Source organism: Mesoplodon mirus, assembly GCF_964341445.2.
Source record: "Mesoplodon mirus genome assembly, chromosome: 2".
Taxonomy (NCBI): Eukaryota; Metazoa; Chordata; class Mammalia; order Artiodactyla; family Ziphiidae; genus Mesoplodon; species Mesoplodon mirus.
Genome location: NC_138977.1, coordinates 159,439,323 through 159,462,484, shown reverse-complemented (window position 1 = coordinate 159,462,484; position 23,162 = coordinate 159,439,323). Strand labels below are relative to the sequence as shown.

Below are 23,162 nucleotides of genomic sequence, written 5' to 3'. Positions count from 1 at the left end.
AATCAGAAAATTAAGAAATTTTGTGATATAGAGCCATTATCCGAATTAGGATAAAGTATAGACTAAAACAGTACATTTTCATTTTGAAACTCAGAATTATTCTAACTAGCTGAGTTTTATGCCACTAATAAACCTTTGAACATAATCAAGCATGTAAGTAACAAAGTAGTAATGTCAATTACCAAACAGAATTTTTTAAAAAAGATGATTGATTTTTTAAAAAAGATGATTGATATATTGATTAAATATACATGGGTAATTCTAGGAACTGAAGCACACTAAATGTCTTTTTAAAATTTATATGAGTAATAATTATTATAATCTATTAACCAAAAAAAAATTCTATACTAGTTTCAGACATCCAAATCTGTACAAAACTAAAGGAGTTTAAAAATTACTGATTTTTTTCCCCATAGAATTTTTCATTTTCCAAAGAATTAAAGCTGAAGTGATTCTTGTGGTAGAGGTTTAAAAATGTTTTAACTTAAACATGGATAATAGACTCAAATTTGTGTTCCTAGTTTTAAATTCACCTAAAGCCTGAGACAATGGAAGAGGCTGGAAGGAAAGACATCATAACAGGAGTACAGAGTGTTTTAAAGTTCAATATATATTGTATAGCACAGGGAACTCTACTCAATACTCTGTAGTGGCCTATACGGGAAAAGAATCTGAAAAAGACTGGATATATGTATACATATAACTGATTCACTTTGCTGTACACCTGAAACTAACATAACATTGTAAATCAACTATACTCCAAAAAAAATTTAAAAAAAAAGTCAGTATATGAAGACTGATCATATAAAGTAGATAAACTAGGGGGTTATTAGACACTCTACCAAGAAACAACCCCAATTTCTCCAAGTTTTTTTTAAAAGGCAAGCTTTCTGTTTTACATATGGACTCTTCTGGATCTTTCCAGAAGAGTCCATATGTTGGACTTTCGTTGAACATTTCAAGCCAGAACATTCCCAAATATTTGGTAACCTAAGCTCTGGCTAAACCAGGGCAATTTAGCTTAACAGCAGTACCCACAAATCAAATGAGCTCTTGTGAAGATACAGATTCAAAGAAATCAGAAAGGTTAATGTACTCAGTCATTCATAATCTGCCTAGTCATTTCCTCAGTTATGAACAACTGTTGTTAATAGCTCTGAGAAGTAGTAACTGCTCTGTAACTAAAACATTTCAACCTCTCTGTCACATTCACCACCACCTGGTGTGCACCAAGTTACACTGAAGAGGGGCTAATTGATCAGTAACACATCTCCTCACTCCCGCCTACTCCTCTTTCCTTCTCTCTTCTCTCTTCCAGTTAGTTCCCTGGTCGTGTACTATTCACAGACATAAAACAGAGGGGATGTCCTTGTGCTTTACACCTTATAAGAAATATCTCTTATGAAAGAGTTTCTGCTTTCATAGCTGTTTGCCATTAAAAAATATACAGTAGCCATTAAGGAAAAAACTGATTACTAAATAGGTGCAAAATGGAAAGAGACAGAATTAGGAATTTCCGTACGTGATGATAAATAGGTAAAAATTCATAGGGAAAAAAAAAGAGGTACTGGTATTGCTCTAAACAAGTCACCAGTAAAACTGAAAACACCAGATGCTAATTCTGTGTCTCCTGTGTCAGATGCAAATCTGGTTAACCCTCTCCCCATTTCACCAGAAGCTCTCATAATTTTGGAGGTTCACTGGTTTGATTTACAAATCAAATTTACAAATGGTTTCCCAAATTGTAATTTTTGAAAGTAATTATAAAATTGAGCAATTTAATTTTTTTCAATCCTCCACCACTTCATTTGCTATCAGATTCAGTGACATGTAACGCTGAATGAGGAAGAATTGGTGGTGGCTCAGATCAAAGTGGCCTTTCTATGAGCAACTTAAATCAGAACTTATTCCTATCTTGTAAAAGCAGCATCTTAGCACCTACATGCCATCACTCCCTAAATCATACTATTTTGATGAGCAAATTGTGGCCAAATGTGATTGAGGATAATGAACCCCTGGGAAGAACAGTGCTTACTTCATCAGAGGCCAGGTACACGCAGAGCAGGGCTATTTCTTCTGCAGTTGCAAATCTTCCTGTTTTCTGTCTCTTTAGGAAATCGCTCAGTGCCTGGAACCAGAAACCATACTGGACATCAGTGATGTGAGCTGTCACCTGCAACACCTTCAGAAGGTCAAGGCAAGAGGAATCTACAAAGGTACCACTGGCTTGTTGCCTTGATTAATTATACATGATACAAGATACAGGAGAATATCATTAATATCATTAATTGTGGACCAAACAGGACTATGGTGACTCCCAATCTACTCAAATTATTTGTTTTATACTAAAACCTACAGAGACTGTGACAGATCAGAAGATAATATTAAAGAAGAGGGCATTTTCATATTTTTTGAAGATGTGGTAAAATGCACATAATATAAAATTTACCATCTTAACCAATTTGAAGTGTACAGTTCAGTAGTGTTAAGTCCATTCATATTATTGTGCAACAAATCTCCACAATTCTTTTCATCTCGAAAAACTGAAACTCTATACCCATTAAACAATAACTCCCCACTCCCTCTCCCCCAGCCCCTGGCAACCACCCTTCTACTTTCTGTCTCTATGGATTTGTCTACTCTAGGTAAAGAAGGGGCATTTTTTTTTTCTTTTTTTAACCAGAGGATTTAAACACATTTAAAATAGCAGATATACCTCTTCAGGATTTGGTCTGGCTTGTATTCTTTCCTGCAGAGATGGGGTATCAACCGTTCCTAAATCAAAGGAGGGCATTCAGCTTGGTTACTTACTTAGACTGAAAAAGAAATTGCTGATTAAATTTTAAACTTCCTTTCCATATGATACAACCATCAGTGAAAGCCTTCTCCATGACTTGGAGTGACAATTTCACCTCTACCTGCCTGCTTTTTATTTAATAGGCTTATAAATTCTTTAATAAATTTCTATGATTTTCAAAAACACAGACTATACTTCTTTGTGAAGTATATTAGGCAAAAAATGACACCCAGCATTCCCAGGACATACTTTAGTCACATCACATTGATATGATACTTTATGGATTTTAAGCACTGTTATAGGTATTATCTCAGTTAATTCTTGCAACAACCCTGAGATGTATTATAGATAAAATCATACAAGGACTATATCAGTATAAGGCCCCAGACTACCTAATGATCTCAAAAACATTCTCTGCTGTCAGGTTCACTCTGGGGGGTTCTCAGGGACAACTCCACACCCATGATAGTCCTCGATAACTTAGGTGGCTCTTAATTTTCCTCATTATCTTGCCTATTTTCATTGGTTTTAAATTCCTGTTTTAACCATTGTTTCAGATTTCTCATCGAAAAAATATAACTTTATTTTACTTAAAAACAAGAAAAATAATAATGACACTAAAATTTTTAAAATCCCACTTAGTTCACATTCCTTACAGAGTAAGTTCCCATACATTTCTGTTAACTTCTGTGATCTGCAAATTCTCTTCAGAGGGCTTTCTTCTGCTGACCATACTCCCGGAGACCACATGATCTTTATGGTCACATGATCTTTATGATCTTTAAGGTCATAGCAAGTGATTTTACAGTCATACTCTCAGCTCCATACCATGCTCCTGGGTGTGCCATAGATTTGATGTTTGCTTGGAAATCATCTTTCTTTTTTTAAAAAAATTTTTTATGGGGGTATAGTTGATTTACAATGTTGTGTTAGTTTCAGGTGTACAGCAAAGTAAGTCTTTATACATATACATATATCTACTCTTTTTTAGATTCTTTTCCCATATAGGCCATTACAGAGTATTGAGTAGAGTTCCCTGTGCTATACAGTAGGTCCTTATTAGTTATCTATTTTATATATAGTAATGTGTATATGTCAGTCCCAATCTCCCAATTTATTATCCTCCCCGCCTCGGAAACCATTTCTTAATTTTATTATCATTTGCCATTTCTCTGGAGAGACTGGGAATCTTCGAAATCTGCAAATACTGGATCCTTTTTGTTTAACAGCCTTTTCCTTAGCTTGTCTCTGTGCTCTCACATTTCACTGTAAGCAGGCAGCACTTTCAATAGGCTGGGTGGGAGTGGCCTTGGCTACATCACCTGGTTCATCAGGAACATTTTCTACCCTCCACAGTTACCACAGGCAATAGTGTTGATGAAATGTCTTAAACCATAAAGCAAAAATCTCTTTGTATCCAATTTCTGGTGATATTTTCCTCACTTGCCTCATCAATAGCCTCCTTAAAGTCCACAATTCTACCAACAGTGTGTTCAAGGCACCTTAAGCATTCACTTAATGCCCTCCTCAAAATCCTTAAATCTTTAACAGCTTCCTCCTGCTGAGGCAAATGCTCAACGACTCTTACATATGGCCGGTATTAACGACTATTACATGAAAACTCTGTAGCAAGCCTATGCCTCGCACTTAATTCCACTGTCGCCTGACTCTGCTGTGTCCCTGGCACAGACTGACACACCATGCCACTGTCCACACCAGTCTGGTGTTAAAGTGTTGTGACTATATCATCAGCACCAACCCAGACACACTCATTCCTTGTCACATTTTCTTTGTGACTGGCTCAGTGAGTCACAGCTAGTTCCTTGTTCCAGACAGTGGGAGAATATATTTTCCAATCTTCTGAGAAGTCCAGCTTCAAAACAACCACATTTCCAAATCATTTTGCCATTTATTCCACTGGGAAAATGGCACCAAGAATAGCTAGACTCAAGTATCACCAACGTGTATGTTAAAACCCAGTGAAACTCTCCTGTAACCTCCTCTTTCTTGGTGTTACCTATGTTTACCGTTCTAGTCCAAGAAAAATTAAACAGAACACCTCAATCATGGAAATTCTGTCCCTTGAAGGTTATTTAGTAGTTTCCCCCTTTCATAAGTCAGTGGTTTTCAACCTGAGGGGTGACCGTGATGAATTACATCAGAATTTCCAGTGGCACTTTCCAAACTACACACAGTGTTCCCCATCAAGCCCTTTTCCAAATGCTGGCATGCCCTTCAGGTTTTGAAAGGTCCCACAGGTAACTGTGAATTGCTTCTCCTCCCCAAACCCACAATACCAGTTGTGAACTACTAAGAGAAACCTTGATTCTGGACATGCAGTATTGAATTTCTTTTCAGAGAGGAAACTGATAATTCTTCTTAGGCAGACCTCATGTTACTCTACTTTGCCTTGCTGAGCTTCACAGCTACTACATTGTTTTACAGATTTCAGGGTTGTGCAATGCTTCTTCGAGCAAGTCTATAGGCACCATTTTTCCAACAGCATTTATTTGCTCACTTCATGTCTCTGTGTCACATTTGGTAATTCTTGCAATATTTCAAACTTTTTCATTATTATTATATTTGTTATGGGGATCTGTGATCAGTGATCTTTGATGGTACTACTGCAAAAGGATTATGACCCACTGAAGGCTCAGATGATGGTGAGCATTTTTTAGCAACAAAATTTTTTTTTTTTTTTTTTTTTTGCGGTATGTGGGCCTCTCACTGTTGTGGCCTCTCCCGTTGTGGAGCACAGGCTCCGGACGTGCAGGCTCAGTGGCCATGGCTCACGGGCCCAGCCGCTCTGCGGCATGTGGGATCCTCCCGGACCGGGGAACGAACCCGTGTCCCCTGCATCGGCAGGCGGACTCTCAACCACTGCGCCACCAGGGAAGCCCTAAAATGTTTTTGAATTAAGGTATGTACATTGTTTTTCTAGACACAATGCTATTGCACACTTAATCGACTACAGTACAGTGTAAACATAAATGTCCTTTCTACTCATAATAAGTTCTGCTTTTTTCCTTTCCTTTATATGAGGGGCCAGCATACTTTTTGGTCAAAAGCCAGACAGGAAATATTTTTAGGTTTGAGAACCATTTGGTCTGTTATAACTACTCAACTCTGACTGTAGCATGAAAGCAAACTTAACCAATATAAAAGCAAACTGGGTGTGGATGTACTCCAATAAAACTGTGTTTACCAAACAGGTGGTAGGCCGGATCTGGCCTGCAGGCCATAGTTTGCTGACCCCCTCTTTACAGCATAAAGGAAGGTATGAATCCCTCCTTTTTGTTTATGGGCCACCCCAGGTGACGGATATGACTCAGTGGCTCCCTGTGTCTGAGAGGTTCCTCTTTCTTCCTGCTGTTCTGTGAGCATGGTCTACGTTTCAACTTTCCCCTGACGAGGCCATCCTGGGCTTGCTTCCAAAACACCAAGCCCTGGCCAGTTATGTCTCTCAACCACAGGGTTTGGAATTGTCCCCATCCACACAAGTAGCATTTAAACCTTTTGCATCTGGTAAATCAAAATGGCATCACTTGTGCTAAAGCCCGTGATACAAAACCTATATTTAATGCCTAATCTAATTGCAGTTTCAACCTTTACCAGAAATGTAATCTTAGTCAACCAGTCTGGAATTTTCTTGTTAGCACCAATGAGGTAATTGGGCCCCCCGTGGGCCCTCTCTATCCCCCTAGAGGAAGAAGAGGCAACCTGTAGTATAAAACCTGTGCCATACCCTCCCCCTTAAAAAAGAAGTCTCAGCCCAGAATAACCTTTTCTTTTCTTTTGCCAATGACCTCCTTGCCCCACCCTTCTTTCTATGAAAAACTTCCATTTTTGTATATGGCTCCCTGAAGCATCTTTCTAGTTGCTCGATGGGATGCCACTTGATTCATGAATCGTTGAATAAAGCCAATTAGGTCTTCAAATTACTTGGTTGAATTTTGTCTTTTAACACATCTGTGGGTTATTCCTAATGACTTAGGATCTCTCTCCCAACTTACCATTGGACTGTTATCTTAATAAGCCTGGACTCTTTTTTCTTTGGAGCTTTTTCCCAATGACAATACAACATGTGGTAAACAAACTTACATAGATACTTTTCATAGTGGCAGCCGGGAGGTCAGAAAGGACAAGTTCATAGTCCCACAGTACCCAACTCACCTGGACACACACAGTTGCACCGGATACCCTGCTGGATGAAGTCTGCAGCAACAGACTTTGTGAGACCAATCACAGCTGCCTTGGTTGTGCTGTACACACACCTGTTCACAACTCCTGAGAATGAAGGGAAGTTCAACCGTTGAAGGAATAAAAAAACACAGTCAACTTTAGGAAGCAGGAGACCATTGTCATGCTTCCTCACACTCCACCATTTTTAAGATTTTTTTTTTTTTTGATGTGGACCATCTTAAGAAGTCTTCATTGAATTTATTACAATATTGCTTCTGTTTTGTGTTTTGGTTGTTTGGTCTCGAGGTATGTGGGATCTGAGCTCCCCGACCAGAGATCGAACCCATACCCCCTGCACTGGAAGGCGAACTCTTAACCATTGGGCCACCAGGGAAGTCCCTGCACCCTTTATAAAAATCAATATCAGATTTTCTCCTTTAATAGAGCTAGTTTCTGAATCTGGGAAAATAATATCATTATTGGCACAATTCAGTTGAGACTTCAGTGTTGAGATGCTGCACCTAAGTGACAGCAGTGGCTTTAGTTTTTCATCATCAGTTGGTAGAACAAAGAAATTTAGGGTAAAGCAAAGCAAAACAAAACACAACCCAAACAAACCCAGAGGCTTAGGCATTTCTTTGCATTCCTCTCCTGTGCAGGTTTACTGTGTACATCCTTGCTAAGAGAAGGAATGTTATCTCAGCAGTAACTACTTCATTTTCAACTCGAAATCCATCTGTGCCAGACTGTGACATTGTCCATCATCTCCACTTAAAAAAAAAAATTTTTTTTTGTCACAATCAAAGTAGCTTTATTCTAGTAATGCAAGGTTTGTTTAATGTTCAAACGTGAAACTGATCCCAGGAATGAATTAGAGTGGGAAAACAAGTCATTTAAAACAGAGGTCTTGGGAATTCCCTGGTGGTCCAGTGGTTATAACTTGGCGCTTTCACTGCTGGGGCTCTGGGGTCCAATTCCTGGTCAGGGAACTAAGATCCTGCAAGCCATGAGGCAGGGCCCCGAAAAAAAAAAAAAAAGGAAAAAAGGAAAAAAGGAAGTCTTAACCAGGAGAAGCACAAGATCGAATAAACATAACAGATAACACCTTATGAAAAGTAGGTGAAGATTATAGAATGTTCTAAAATTTAAAAAAAAAAAAAGAAACTTTTAAAGATTCAAGAGGACATCATCTCCACTTTTGCACTGCAATCTGGCCCTTCAACTTGACTTCTCATTTAGGGCTGGATCAAATGTCTTTGTGAAGCACTCCCCCAATCCACAGGCAGAGTTATGTCCCTGCTATTGTAACAGCACTTTGTACAATGCTCTGTTAGAATCTTATCACACTGTAGAAGATGTGCATTTGCCTGACTCTCTCCCCCTTTTAGACTGTGAATTCTTTGGGGTCAGGGACATACATCTAGTGGGTGTTTAATACATCTTTTTTGATTAATTAAATGTATAAATGTTTCCTTCTCCCAGTTTGATCTTCATTTCCATATCCATTAGAAGGAATAAAAGGTAGAGCAAAGCAAACCAACTTATATTTAACTTTATGACTGGTTCACATCTAAGGCAAAAGGACTGGTACTTAAGAAACTTTAGAGCAATTTTTAAAAAAAGCAGTTTTGAAGTTATGTGTGGGTTTTATGATCTCTGCTATGCTTGCTCCCCAAACCCTTAGCTCTTGAAGGTGTGTGAGGACATGTGTCATGATGCCCAGAGGAAGACACACCTACCTTTGATGCTCGATGCCACAGAGGACATGTTGATAATGTTGCCAGATTTCTGAGCAAGCATCTGCCAAAACAAAACAAAGACCAAAAAAAGATGCTATTCTGCAGGCTAAAAATACTACCTCTTTAAAAGATGCGCATTTACTTATGGTTTGCAGGACCATCTTATTAGCTATTAACATTAAGCACTGTTAAGCAGTCTTTTTTTTTTTTTTTTAACGGATTTTCTTTTCTTTTTTCTTTTTTTGGCCATGCTACACAGCTTGTGAGATCTTAGTTCCTTGACCAGGGATTGAACCCGGGCCCTTGGCAGTAAAATCACGGAGTCCCAACCACTGGAACACCAGGGAATTCCCTGTTAAGCAGTCTTTTTTTTTTTTTTTTTTTTTTTTTTTTTGCGGTATGCGGGCCTCTCACTGTTGTGGCCTCCCCCGTTGCGGAGCACAGGCTCCGGATGCACAGGCCCAGCGGCCATGGCTCACGGGCCCAGCCGCTCCGCGGCATATGGGATCCTCCCAGACCGGGGCACGAACCCGTGTCCCCTGCATCGGCAGGCGGACTCTCAACCACTGCGCCACCAGGGAGGCCCTGTTAAGCAGTCTTAATGGTCTCACCCAATCATTGCTGGGAATTGACGGCTTGTGTACACATTGGCAGGAACATTTCCCAGGGGTTTACTGCCTTCCTGTGGCACAAAAGCATCAGCAAGACCAAGAAGGAACTCTGAGCTAAATGAAAGGCTAATGAATGTTAATGTTACTGTATGTTCCTGATGGAAAATTCTTTCTCCATTCATCACATATTCAACATATAGTTGAATACCAACTGTGGTCAGGTACAGTGGTAGGTCGAGGAGATTCAAAGAGAAATGACTCAGTCCCTGCCTGCCTATAGAGCTGCCAGTCTGATTGAAGTGGCTGATATAACCTGAATCCAGCAAGAGGAAAGACTGTCATTGGTGAGGGGGCAGGCGTGGAAAGAAGGGACCAGGCTGCAGGGCACTCAGAGGAGGGCTGATTTTTTGAAAGCTAGAGCGTTAATCAGAAAAATAAAAGAGAAGCGTATTTTCTTCCCACGGAAGTGGGAAGAAGGGATGGGTCTGGCTGGAAGACAGAATGTGGGAGGAATAAAGCTGCAGAGGCCAGTGGGGCTAAACTTAGGAATTTTGGCTTTACCCTGAAGGCAATGCGGTGGAGACGATGAGGGGTTTAATGCAGAGGGGGAGTGGCATGTTCTGATTTGAAGATTACAAAGATTACTCTGGCATCTTGTAGAGGAGAGCAGTGGAAGCTGATGCAGGGATTTAGGAAAGGAGTAATGAAAGCAGAGAGCAGAAATGTCTGTGGGTAACAGAGGTGGAGACAGCTGAGGTACCTGAGCAGGACTTGGTATATGGTTACATGCAGTGAGGGCTGCTCCCCATCTAGGGCAGTGTTTCCTAAGAATACGTCCTTCAGAATCCCACACGGAAAGTGTGAAAGTCTTAAGAGGAGGGTCTGTGGCTGTTCTGTCCTCCTAGACAGGGTACACAGCAGCCAGTCAATACGTTTCAGTGAATCAAAATCTCTTGAGGTGCTAGGTTCAAGTGCAGATTGCTGAGCTCTGCCCCAGACCTAAACAAATATATCACTGAAAAAAGCTGCTATGAATTAAAAAATGTTTTCAGATGAACTTATATTTAATTAAAAGATGTATGTATGTTTTCAAGACGATATAGGTATATGCAAGGGCATGGGTGTCCACCCATCAATGTTTGGGGGGAAGAAGCAAGAGTTGGAGAGAATTCCTGCCTCGTGGGCACTAACTTACTGAAATCAGAGGCTGCCGGGACGACCATAAAGAACAAGGAGGAGGTGGTGAAGAGTTAAAATAAGTGCTGGGGGAGATGGAGAAGAGGAAGGAGAACCAGGATATGCTGTCATGAAAGTCAAGTAAAGAGCTTCTAAGAGGGAGGAGTCTCCGTAGGCAGTGTAAAGGGTCAAAGAAAAAAGTCACTTCTGCTGGGATGAGTTTATCCAGCAGCTTTCAAGGAGGTGTAGGAATGGAGAAGGTGAATAACTGGAGGATCCAGGGATGAGTTTGCCAAGATTCTATTTTGCCTTATAGTATTCTTACTTTCTGTTTTGATACTTAGCTACTAATCGTACCTAAGAGCAGAAAGTCTAAAACTACCCTAAGGTATTATGTTGAATGGATTAAAAGGATAAAAGGAGAAGCTTAGGTGACCCAGTGAAATCCAGAAGATGGCAGGGAAAGAAAATATTGAACCCAACTTGTTTGTCTATATAATAGAGAGGATCATAATGAAATGGGGTCCTCATAAAAAAAGACCAGGAAAATTAGTAAAATATAACAGTGTTGAGAACTAAGCCTTAAAATTATTCTTTCTTATCCAGTTTAGCAAGTAACATAACCCATTTAAATTAATTTATTTTCCCAGTTTCACTGAGGTATAATTGATAATATATACAATCCATTTTTAATACATATGGAATACATGTAGCCCAATTTAATATATAAAGATGGGCTATTAAATAAGTTCAGTCTCCGATCTTCTGAAATGCAATAAAATCCTCAGGCAGAACTTTAGAAAAGAGTCACCTGGGAGATGCTAGTGCTGCCCCCTAACTCTGGGACTGTCCATTCAGCCCAGGTCTAGCTGCTGATTCTAGAGCCCACAGTCCTTGCGTCCTTCTGTGCTGCCTTCTCAACACCAGCTCAGCACCTGCTGTCATGGTGTCAATGCTCTTCTTGGCTCTGCATGCAACAGCCCTCTCTGGCAGGTACAACAATAAAGTGAAGTGCCTGGATGTAGTAATGCTGTCTAGGATTGATCTCCCAGAAGCTGAGGCGGATGCTACAAAGAGCTCTGAAGATTCCCTCTAGCTGCATCTAGTTAGTCCTACTGTGACACAGCTCTTCTGCCCCAACTGACCACAGCCCAGCTCCTAAACTTGGCAGACCTTGGCTTCTTGGGTCTTCAGTGATTCCATGCCTGACCTCCACCTGCACTGACAACCTAGATTCATTTCTTCATCCAGCAAATGTTTGCTAAGCAGCTCTATGTGCGAGAGACTCTTCTAAGATACAGCAAAGAAGGAGAACACCCAAATATCCAAGACCTCCCCAATCCCTTGTTGTAATGGATCCTCTCTTCTGGTGGACCTTGGATTCTACACTGACCTCTTTTCACAGTATTTTAAATTTCTTCTCTGCCTTCTGACTGCTCTTCCAGTCTTGGAATGGTTTTCTGTATGCTTATCCATGAACAAAAATTTCCTACAAGTGTTCCTATGTTTTGACCATCTGACCTTTCAAATCTGCCTAGACTCTAAATCCTGGCTTCCCCTGGAAAGTTCTAGCTGGTATATGTGCGTCATGGTTAATGAACCTAATTAGGGCCGGAAAGGACTGTGTAATCTATCACCCTCATTTTAAATAGAAGAAATAGACACCGAGAGAGCACAGGTGCCATCTCCCAGGTCCTGTGGCGAACTTAGGGGCAGAGCTCAGGCTGTTTCTAAGGTCTTCCAATGCCAGATTCCAAAATCCCAGGTGAGGTCGGTTAGGGTCACTTTAACAAGTGGCACCAACTCATTCTGACTCCCCATCCCAGTCATTAATAACTCTTAGGATTTCTTACAGATGAGTTTCATTGGCTCATATGGATTATTTTTAAGATGCTTTAAATCACAGACAAACTCACTGATTTGCAAGTTAACGTTTGATATTTTAAAAGTTAACACTTAACAAGTTTAAATCTCAGCTCCACTGTATCTCACACCTACGTCCTTTCCTGATATTTGTCGAGCATTCAGTACTGCAAATGAGTCTCATATATGTGTAAGTCTTATTCACTTGACCTGAGCTTTCCTCTTTTACCACAGCCTCTGCTTTTCCTCATATCCTATGCTAAGGATTAGTCTTCAAAAAATACATTTAAGTTCCAAATAACAGATTCTCATGAACTGCGAATAAGCAAAAAAAAGGCAATTTATATTTTAAAAAAATGTGCTAGTTCAACATTCCATGAGCCAACCCAAAGATTCCTTCTAGGGGCTAAACAAGTAGATTAAAAAAAATTTAGTTTTTTTTAGTTACTAAGTCAATTTCTCTAATTTTCCTTTTAGCATTCATCTGTATCCTTCTTGACATTAGGCTGAATGTCCAGAGCAAAGTATCTGCCCTGCCTTGCCATCAGAAAACTCTTCTCCTGCCCTGGGTTGGGCAGCATTCAGTATGTCAGTCATCTAATCCAGCTGGAATGGAAGAGAAGCATGGCTCGTCTGCATTTCACTAGGGTTCAACTTACAACCTTGACCTGAGCTGGTCCTGTACAAAGTCAACTTCGTTCATTGTCTGAGCCTGTGTTGTCTGCTACTACTGGCTTATAAGCTCATTTGAAGTCAATGTTTTTCATATTTATACCCGCCCCCCCCCCGCCCCCCGCCCCAGAGAACCTAGTGTGGTGCTTTCCATCAAAAGGCACTTAATGCTTGTTTGTAAAATAAGATGAAAAACAGTCAGGAGTTGTGTGAAGGCTGGCAAATTCAAGGGTAGCAGACTCAGGAGGAATACTGTCTCCTTAGCACACGCTGTCTCTCACCTCTCTGGTACCTCTGTGGCTCAGCTAAAAGCAGGAGTGCAAGGAGAATACTCGGGGTACAGAAAAGCAATGGGGTACATCCACCTTGAGATGGGGGGCCTAGATGCTGACATTCAAGAAGGGGCCCAACTTCAAGGGTTCAAATCCTGGCTCTAACCACTTGCTAGTTATATGACCTTGGGCGAGTTATCCAACCTCCCAGTTTCACCCTTCTGCACAGTGGCTGTGATAGTACCTACTTCATCGGACTGCTTTGGTCCCACATGCCCCCTTGCTGTTCCAATCCCTGGAACCCTCTTCCCAGATACCTGAACGGTCAGCTTGCTCACTTCATCGGGACCTCTATGAAAATTTCACCTTATTAATGAGGCCCTCCCGCTAGACCTCACTGAGAGCCTAGCTTCTTTTTTTTTTGGCCATGCTGCGCGGCTTGTGAGATCTTAGTTTCCCAACCAGGGATTGAACCTGGGCCACCGCAGTGAAAGTGCTAAGTCCTAACCACTGGACTGCCAGGGAATTCCCTAACCTAGCTTCTTTTAAGTTCACTGTACTTATAACCACCACACACATTAGAGTTTATTTGATTACACATGATCGTATCTCGCCCCTCACAATAGGACCTCCCTTATAGAAAGGACTTTGTTTAGTTCTCTGAGGTTCCTTCTGCACCTGGAAAGCAGCCTGGCATATGGTGCTTAATATTCCTTGAATGAATGAAGTGGAAAGTTAAGTGAGTTAATTTCTATTAAATGCTTTGATATAAATGTTCAATACAGGTTAATCAGTATGTTAGCTATTATCACTCTTCTGAGTAGAGATGCTCTCTGGATGTCCAGTATGGAGACCTACTTATCCAGTGGTACTTATCCTAGCGGTGGTGGTCACCTTACTTTAGGAAGAAATGCCTTGATCATCAGGTACATGCTGCGGATGTTGAGATTCATTGAGAAGTCCCAGTCTTTCTCCCCACAGTCCAGGATGGTTCCATGATGGACGAAACTGGAAGTGTGATTAAACCGTGGGGAAAAAGATGATCATATAAAAAAATTTCTATTCAATTTCCTGATCCTTTTTATTGTCATTTATGGCCTTAGACCATTGTCCTTTCCCTTAGCAAGATGAACAATTCAAACACAGTATCACTTAGTACATTAGGTGAGGAAGTATCCCAACAACATAAGCTAAAAAAATTTATTTGAAGACAAAATCCTTCTTTTAAAAGAAGGCAGGAGTTAGAAGCCACCAAACATAAGAAACTCTATACCTACTGCGCAGGAAACATCACTGCCCTTAAAAACAAACAAATGAGAACAGGGCGCTTGTCTTAACTCCTATTTCAAGAGCAAGAGTGCCCTCAGGTGGCAGAGATTTAACATTCTCAAGGGAAATCAAAACTGCAAGGAAAAAAAAAATCTGCAAGGAAAACCAAGTGTCTCAATATCTCAGGGTAGCAAAGTAATACCCCTACTGTACAGTTCTAACATACTGAGTAAACAACGTAGAACAAGACAAAACCTTTAAAATAAACTTCACTCTTTTTGAAGTCACACTTCCTCAAGGAAGCTTTCTAAACACTGGAGTCCTAACTGATTTCACTGTCCCCTAGACCAAAATTACGTAATTAATTATGAAATATTGTCGGTTGTGATCCCTATGCACCACTGTATTTCTAGTTCAACTGAATGACAGCAAGAACCACGTCCTCTATTTCTGTATCCCTTACATTGCTGAAAATTTAACAGATGCTCAAAAACTAATTTTGCTAGTTATTTTTTTCATGGCTCTGGGTATATTCTCATATGAGGAATGAGCGGGTTATTTATAAACTAGATCAGCACAATCGTTACTTTAATTTCCAAACATTGTAACATATGATAAACTATGGATAAACTGAGACTTTTTTTTTTTTTTACTCTGAACCATGACTGGGAAGAACCACAGAAATATATTAGAAGGCTCTAGAATTTTTCTACCAATGCAGCAGTACAAATGTAACACGACACAAGAAAAGTGGGATATCGGAGGTATCTACTGATTTCCTGGTTCCTCACATCTACTGTCATGTCTGAGAAGGGACAGTGGGTACCAGTCCTCGCTGTATCTACATGTAGCTGCTCCAGGTCCAGCTTTCCATCATTCATGCAGGGTTCAGCAAGCTTGGTACCACCCTAATAAGTTTAATTAAGCCATTCTCTTTGTGCCGTGTATAAAGGTACAACATGAACCTACTTTTGCTGGGATTGATTGTCCCAGTAAGAAACACTGAGCTTGGGAGGTATAAAAGACTTACTAGAATATGCCAAAGAATTGGCAACATCTTCATTTCAGTAAACTGAGTACTTGGCTTCTGGTGTATATATACGTCCTTTTAAAGGCACTCTACTGGAAAACAGTTTTTCTTCTTATTTTATAAGTCCTGGTAGAGCATCAGCAACAAGTCCATTGGCATGAGCCTGTTACCAGCCCTGAGGAGAGCAACAGCGTTAGTGCTGGTTGCCTTGCGTGACCTTAACTGCCTTTAGGACCCAAGCCCATGTCAATGTCTATGGCTGTCTTACTTGTAATAAAATTTCTGTCCAAAATCTAGCCATATTCCCCAAGGAATATATTATGGTTCACAGTGAATAATTTTGCCATATTATCAAAATTCTTTTAGTGAAAGTTGCAGAAAGCTTTCTGTAAGGAGAGTGAAATTAAAAAGTTATGAATTACCCAGCAACATTAAAGAGAACATCAAGTCTCTCAATGTCATTGGCGAACTGATCAATTTGTTTCTTCTTTGTGACATCAAGGACCCGAGTCTGAATACCTGAAAAATAAAACAAAGGACACTCTTTGCCTATACTCATAAAGAATGGTTAGCCTTGAAGATTTAGCTGTTTCGAAGTGTGAAGATGGCAATATCTGCCCAGTTGGGCTTTGTAGGATTGCTGATCATGCGTAGGGTCTTCACAGTCTGAAGACTCTCAGTAAAAATCTTGAAGTCCTACCCACTTTGACCACCCAGTAACACGTCTCTTTCTCCCTCTCTCTCTCTCTATTCTCTGAAACGAATGATACAGGTCTTTTCTGAGTAAAGACTTCACAGTGAAGTATGAGTGATCTACAGCAGATGCTTCTCAGTAAGCCAGCAGTAATGGCTGAGAGTTGGCTCATTTTAGCCCATTCTTTCCCCCAGAGGTTGAGTCAGTGCTACAGTAGTGCTGAATTCTGTCTGTTGGAGGGAAGGGCAGGGGCGGTGGATAAGGGATTGTTTCTACTTGCGCACGTTACCTTTACGTTAATTCTATTATGTTTTAGAAATGACTCTGTTGGCCAAGGGTACCGTCACTTACTTCTGGACAAAATTACAAGTAGAAGAAATGAGAGGCCAGAAGAGGGGATGAACTACTTGAAAGCCAGACATGAGAGATCCGGCATGGGGTCTGAGAGATACATAATGTGCTACCTACAGAAAACCCCTGAACATTCTCTAATGAAAGCAGCAATCATTATTTTTATGCTTTGAAAAAAAAAAAAAATATATATATATATAATTTATTATTCTCTTTTGGATATAGAAAGAAAAGGTTATAAACAAAGAAAGACAAGACTGAAATTGAGTTTCAGAAAGACTGCTTTTCTTCTGTGCTTTTCTATTCCAACAGTTTGACTTTGACTTATAGGAATTATAATTCAGTGTAAGTCTAATGCAGTTAACTAGGTCAGTGAACTGATTTGTATTTGATCATGGAACCTGTTCTATTTTGCTGGAATAGTCGACTTCCAGGTAAATTCTCTGTTCTGCTTTCTTTCAGAGTAACTCAAACTGAAGTCTTCTGGTGTTGGAGTTAGGTTCAGTGTGGTGCTGTAAGGGGTAATATACACCTAAATAATCTGGGTAATCTCTTAGGGTTTCTCGTCATGATATTGAAACCAATATTCTTAAACTTAATTTTCGCCTGTTTCTTTTAACATTTTAAAGGTCAAGTTTAAATGTAAATTTTACTAGATAATTTAAAATTATGCATATGGCTCACATCATGTTTCCCTTGGACAGCACTGCCCTCAGATGAGGGGGGCACAGTTGTCATCAAAAGTTAACATAACGACTGTTAAATGTTCACATATGATTTTGTAATTAGCTACTGAATCCTTCGACATGTTGGATAAATTAAAAATTTTAAGTATACAGCTTAAATACTTTGTTTACATTTAAGTGTACAGATTTTTGTCTCTAGGTTCACAGAATACAAATTTGATATCAGAGAATCAGGCTCTAAAAAGAAGGCCAGTGGAGCGGAACAGCTAAGGAATTTCCTTTCAACAAGTAAGTACTAATGCTTTATAATCCCTTGTAGACTGAATCCCAGATTCAAGCTGCGGAGTTGCTTACCTGGGTACTTTTCCAGTTCCTGAAGTTTGGACTCATTGATATCTGTGGCTATGACTTTGGCGCCTTCTCTTGCAAAAGCCTGGTAGACACAATGCACAAATACATCCTTTGTTTACATGGTTAAACTGCTCTCATGAACTGAAAGTCATTTAGCCTTTCTCTTTTTTCTTATTTTCACTGTTGTTTTCCCTATAAAATGGGTGGAATTTCAAACTATCTAGTCTCACCTCATTCTTCCCATTGTTACTATTTTTATCATTATTAGAACAACGTGACGTACATTGTGCTTGTCAGCTGACTTTGTCCCTTTAATACCAAATAAAATGTTTTTTTTAAAAAAATAGGATTCTGTTATTAAACGCCTCTCAAAATACTATTATTTTTTGATTTGATAGCATGCATTCTATTTCTGAGCAGGTGAGTAAACTCCAAATAGTAAGAGAAAAATGGGTTATATCAACACTTTTCCTCCTAATAACAGTGCATTATTAGCTCTGGTGGGGGGTTTCATGTGTGAGAAGTTGATATAAATTAGAAGGCAAAGGTAACTTGATAGTCTCATAACTATGGAGTCCTATATCTGAACTGACGTAATTTCAGAAAGCCATGCACTTCTGTAGGGTCCCTGCAGTAAATTTTTTTTTTTTTTTTTTTTTTGTGGTACGCGGGCCTCTCACTGTTGTGGCCTCTCCCATTGCGGAGCACAGGCTCCGGACGCGCAGGCTCAGCGGCCATGGCTCATTGGCCCAGCCGCTCCGCGGCATGTGGGATCTTCCTGGACCAGGGCACGAACCCGTGTCCCCTGCATCGGCAGGCGGACTCTCAACCACTGCGCCACCAGGGGAGCCCCCTGCAGTAAATTTATTACGGTGCAGAGGAACTGAGGCAGGGAGAGAAGTTTCTCAGGTCAAAGGTTATCAGTGATGTCACATAATAAGCATGTGAGGTATTCATTCCTTTATCTGCCTGGAGTTAGGAGTAGCCACTTTTCTTTTTGTAACTTAAGACAACAGAAGCACTAAAGAAAAAAAAAAAAAGAGCAGAATTAAATACCCATGGAACCCATCCACATAATTCAATACCTCAAAAGTTAGTAAGCAAACAACAAAAGATAATAACTTACTAAGGTAGCTGCCCGGCCAATCCCCTGAGCAGCTGCTGTCAGGACGATGACCTTCCCATCAAGTCGACCCATAATGGAACCTGTGGTTTAATCTAAAGACATGTGTATTTAATGGCTTACACTGTAGCACATGGCCTTGTGCAATAATGTCTAGAAGGAACGGTTCAATGCAGTCCTTTAAGAACCTGACGACAGCACCTCTGTACAAATACTACTACAACTTGAGAATATTCCCATCATTCTCCAAGAATGATTACTCTAAATACCTAGCTTTGCATATGAAAAACATTTAGCAAAAACCACTGAAGTGATAACTAGTGACAGACAGACATCGGACTTTAACCCATCTTCAGGTTTTTGCAGTACCCGGAGAAGTCAGCCTCTGATGCTGATACAGCAGCATCCCCTCACTACCACCCACCCTCCCCGCTGGCCCTCCCTGCACACACTGCTATGGCACTGGGTGGGTCCTTACTACTTGGGGCTGCTTCTTGCTTCCTCTCTTGTAAACTTTTCTTGGGGTCTGCACTATTAATCATCTGTGTTTTTTCCATGTCCCTTGGGAAGATTTCACAGTTGGCCTCAGAGAATCACTGAAAAAAAAGAGTTGGAAAATCAGATCATGTCCAATACCCCCATTTTACAGATGAGGGAACTGATTTGACCTGCTCAAGGTCATAGAACTGGTCAACGGCAGAGCCAGAACCAAACTCAGGTCTCCTGACTCTTTTGCTATGTGAACATTCTACCCCACAACGCTGCTGATCCTGTTTTAAAGTTTAAGCATTCAGCAGTAACACTTTAACAGACGCAATCAGTAATTTTTAAAAGGGAGGACTGAGAAATTCCGACTTAGGGGAAATGTGATGTGCGGAAGATATTTGGTCAGTGCTTGGATTGTAGATCTCAGGGTGAGAGTAATGGCTAGTGATGAGGTTGGGGGTAGTGAAGAGTCAAATGATGATTAAATGAGGGTGTCTGCAAGGAACCAAGTCCCTTCTCTTACCCTGCTGTTCTTAGTGTGTGCCTCTGACCACACACCAACCACAAAATGGCTGCTTTCTCCCAAGACATCGTATCTGCATTCCAGGCAGAAAGAAGGAAAGGAGCAAAAGCCTAAAGTCTTTCAGAGGCCTCACCTTTCTATTCAACGAGTAAGCCTTCCTCAGAAATTCCAGCCTGTGTTTTACTGGCCAGCTCTAGCAGTGGAGGCTAAGAATCTGAGTTTGTTTTCCAGGCTTTACAAAGTAAAAAGGTGGGGGTGACGGCGTGAGCTGGGTGGATGTTCAGTGAACTAACTGAAACAGCACATGCACAAAATAACGCCCACAATCAGTCTGCTCAATTACCTGCCTGATAAAGAGTACAGGTAGCTAGCTAGCCTTGCCTGGAGGGCTCACATGATCCAGTCATTGCTTTTTGAACTTATCTCTGCTCTCTTCAGCCAGACTTGGCTTTCTGCTGTACCCAACGTGCACTCCCCGGGATTTCAAGCCTCCACCCTTTGTGCAAGCTCTCCTTTCTGAGGGCTAGTTACTCCTGTGGGCAATGGGCAATGAGGCTTTTAAGAGCATGACATGATCAGATGTGTATTCTAGAAAGCTCACAGTGGAGAACAGACCTGGGGAGGGAGTGAGCAGGCAGGGGGTTTCCTTCGGAGGTGTCGGCAGTGGTACAGAGACAGTGGAGAAACAGCAGGGACGGAGAGCTGGGGTGGATGAGGGAAGTGTTTAAGAGTTGACATAGGGCCTGGTCACCAGTGCACAGACTTCAAAGAGATTACATGGCTTGCCCAGTGTTTCACGGCTATGAATTCAAACCCAGGCCTCCTGATTGCGGGTCCAAGAGAAGACCTTGTGGTTCTGAATCCCCACGCGGCGCCAGGGGCCTGCGGCTCTGCGTACAGGTGCCCGGTAACTGACCACGAGGCCGGCGCTGTGCTCTGAAACCCATCGGTGAGTTTGTGCAGAGGCCACCTCCCCCTGGCCTTTCCCAGCAGGTGCCTGAGTGCGGCACGAACGCTAAAGCAGGCCCACTTCTGGGACACATCGAGCTCCTCCCGCCGGCCTTGCGGACCCTCCCGCGCCGTGAAGGATGCACCCACACCGCCCAGCCCAGAGTCCCTCGCTCCCTCCCTTGCAGGCAGACTTCCGTCGTGGTCTGCTGGCTCTCCCAGCCTTACCTAGTTCCCTACTCATTTTCTCTCGCACCAGCATTTCCCCTAATAAATCCCGTGCGTGTTGAACTATCGGAGTCAGCTTCTCGGAGGGCTAGACTAACAGCGCGTTTTTATAAGAACTGACTCCAGGGACTAGCTTACGACTTCACTGATGGTCTCTGAAGGAGAGCTGGGCTTTCACAATGCCTGACCTACTCTGATGCAATGAATTTTCAGCTTTTTTTTCCTTCTTACATGAGTGATACGTTTTTACTTAAAACATGGTTAAGAGTCGAAACTCCAATAATCTTTACCCTCCCCCAATCTTGAGCATGATGTTTTAAAAAGCTGCTATTTTATACTATTGGCATTAGTGACTTCTGGCCCATGGCACTGTGAAGGCACATTGCAAATGTTTCCCTAGGAGGCTTTGACACCCACAGAAGCACTTACTAAACAACTGCTGAAGCACAGGGCAGCTGTTTTGCTCACTATGAAAACCTCCCCCGAGCTGTCCTCCCTATTTTCTGGGACCAGATTTTCGAACCAAAGCCTTACTACTAGACATAACTGCACGATTATATTAAAACGGATTTGTTTGGAAAAATGAGTGCAAACATGGGCTGAAATGGTGAAATGAGGCAACTTTCAATAAATCCAACGTGAAAACCAGACATGATGGATTTCTTACTCTAAATATTGGAATCAAAGTGTTAATTTTTTTTTTTTTTTTGCCGCGCCGTAGGCCTTATGTGCTCCTATTTCCCCCACCAGGGATTGAACCCGGGCCCCAGGAGTGAAAGCACCAAGTCCTAACCACTGGACCACCAGGGAATTCCCTCAAAGTGTTAATTTTTGATTAGCAGAGACACAGAGCATTTTCAGGAACTCTTTCTTCATGAGCCAGGAAAACAATGTCGACTTTGACACTGTAAAATCCTCTCCTTTGGCTATTTTGAAAAACCTACCGGAGTTTCAAACTTGTTAAAAACCAATCCTTATCCTGAACTAACTGCTAAGCTTAATCCTGAAAAAAGGTAATGTGCAAAACTAACATCTGAAAAGAAAACCTCTCCTTTTCCCTGGCCAAAGTTTCATTTAAAATGTACTGGGAGGGCTTCCCTGGTGGCGCAGTGGTTAAGAATCCGCCTGCCAATGCAGAGAACATGGGTTCGAGCCTTGGTCCAGGAAAATCCCACATGCCGCGGAGCAACTAAGCCCGTGTGCCACAACTACTTAGCTTGAGCTCTAGAGCACACGAGCCACAACTACTGAGCCCACACGCCACCGCTATTGAAGCCCGCGCGCCTAGAGCCCGTGCTCCGCAACAAGAGAGGGCACCGCAATGAGAAGCCCGCGCACCACAACGAAGAGCAGCCCCCGTTGGCTGCAACTAAAGAAAGCCCGAGGGCAGCAACGAAGACCCAACGCTGCCAAAAATAAATAAATTAATAAAGAAATCTATTTAAAAAAATAAAAAAATAAAATATATTGGGAAATCTTACTTTACAGCAGCAAGTTGATGGCGTCCTCCAGAACTGCGCGGGCAACAAACTTAAGACCTTTGTGCAAAAGCAGGTCAGGTGCCTAATGCATGTTGGGATTTGTAGTTCAGGTTCCTCCAGTTTTTAGAAAATGATTCGCACATCCACATACTTTATATGTAATGTGCTGCCATCTAGTGGAGCTGAGGTAGAACTGTTAACTCCAATTACGTAGAAGGTGAAAGGTAGAAAAGCATCTTACTTAGAATGTTGAAATCATTTCCTTCACTAATTTAACCGAAGTCCTTCTCTTTAATTAGCACCTACTATGTGCTGCTCTGGGAGCACTCAAAGACTGAACGAGCCAGGAATTGCATGTGGAAGTTAGCAACAAAATAGAAGGAATGCAGCTCATTGAAGATACTGGAGCCTTCCTTCCTGGACCCTGACCTAGATAGTTCAGAGGGAGGGAAATAAAAATTCTCTTGTGCTTTTTAAGGTATAGGTACAGTTATTTTGGCACACGCAGTCTATTGTAACACTAATATATACTTAGTGGCAGAATGCAGGCATCCTGAGTACACTGAGGGGGTTGAGTCTGGGGAACTTCAAAGTGCATTGTTGGGTAAGAGCAAAAAATCAGGTTTGGCTGAAGAGAACAGAAATATCAGATCAAAAAGAATGGACTAGATCCTGTGAGC

At 41.3% G+C, this 23,162-nt stretch overlaps 1 protein-coding gene across 2 annotated transcripts; it reads right to left on the bottom strand.

Annotated features, from left to right (window-relative positions):
* Positions 1-1,847: 1,847 nt before the first annotated feature.
* On the bottom strand, positions 1,848-22,573 carry BDH2 (3-hydroxybutyrate dehydrogenase 2). 2 transcript variants are annotated; one of them, XM_082605171.1, is made up of 10 exons: positions 22,483-22,573; positions 19,295-19,412; positions 18,820-18,911; positions 17,697-17,802; positions 16,034-16,130; positions 14,212-14,320; positions 8,719-8,779; positions 6,971-7,084; positions 2,717-2,775; positions 1,850-2,128 (listed from the first exon to the last, which is right to left on the bottom strand). In XM_082605171.1, exons 3-10 carry the CDS (start codon positions 18,889-18,891, stop codon positions 1,961-1,963), a joined length of 786 nt encoding a protein of 261 aa, XP_082461297.1. In that variant the 5' UTR covers positions 18,892-18,911; positions 19,295-19,412; positions 22,483-22,573; the 3' UTR covers positions 1,850-1,960. The 2 variants fall into 2 exon arrangements, with proteins under 2 accessions (XP_082461298.1, XP_082461297.1); XM_082605172.1 differs by lacking the exon at positions 19,295-19,412 and having other exon boundaries at positions 1,848-2,128; positions 22,483-22,529.
* Positions 22,574-23,162: the final 589 nt, after the last annotated feature.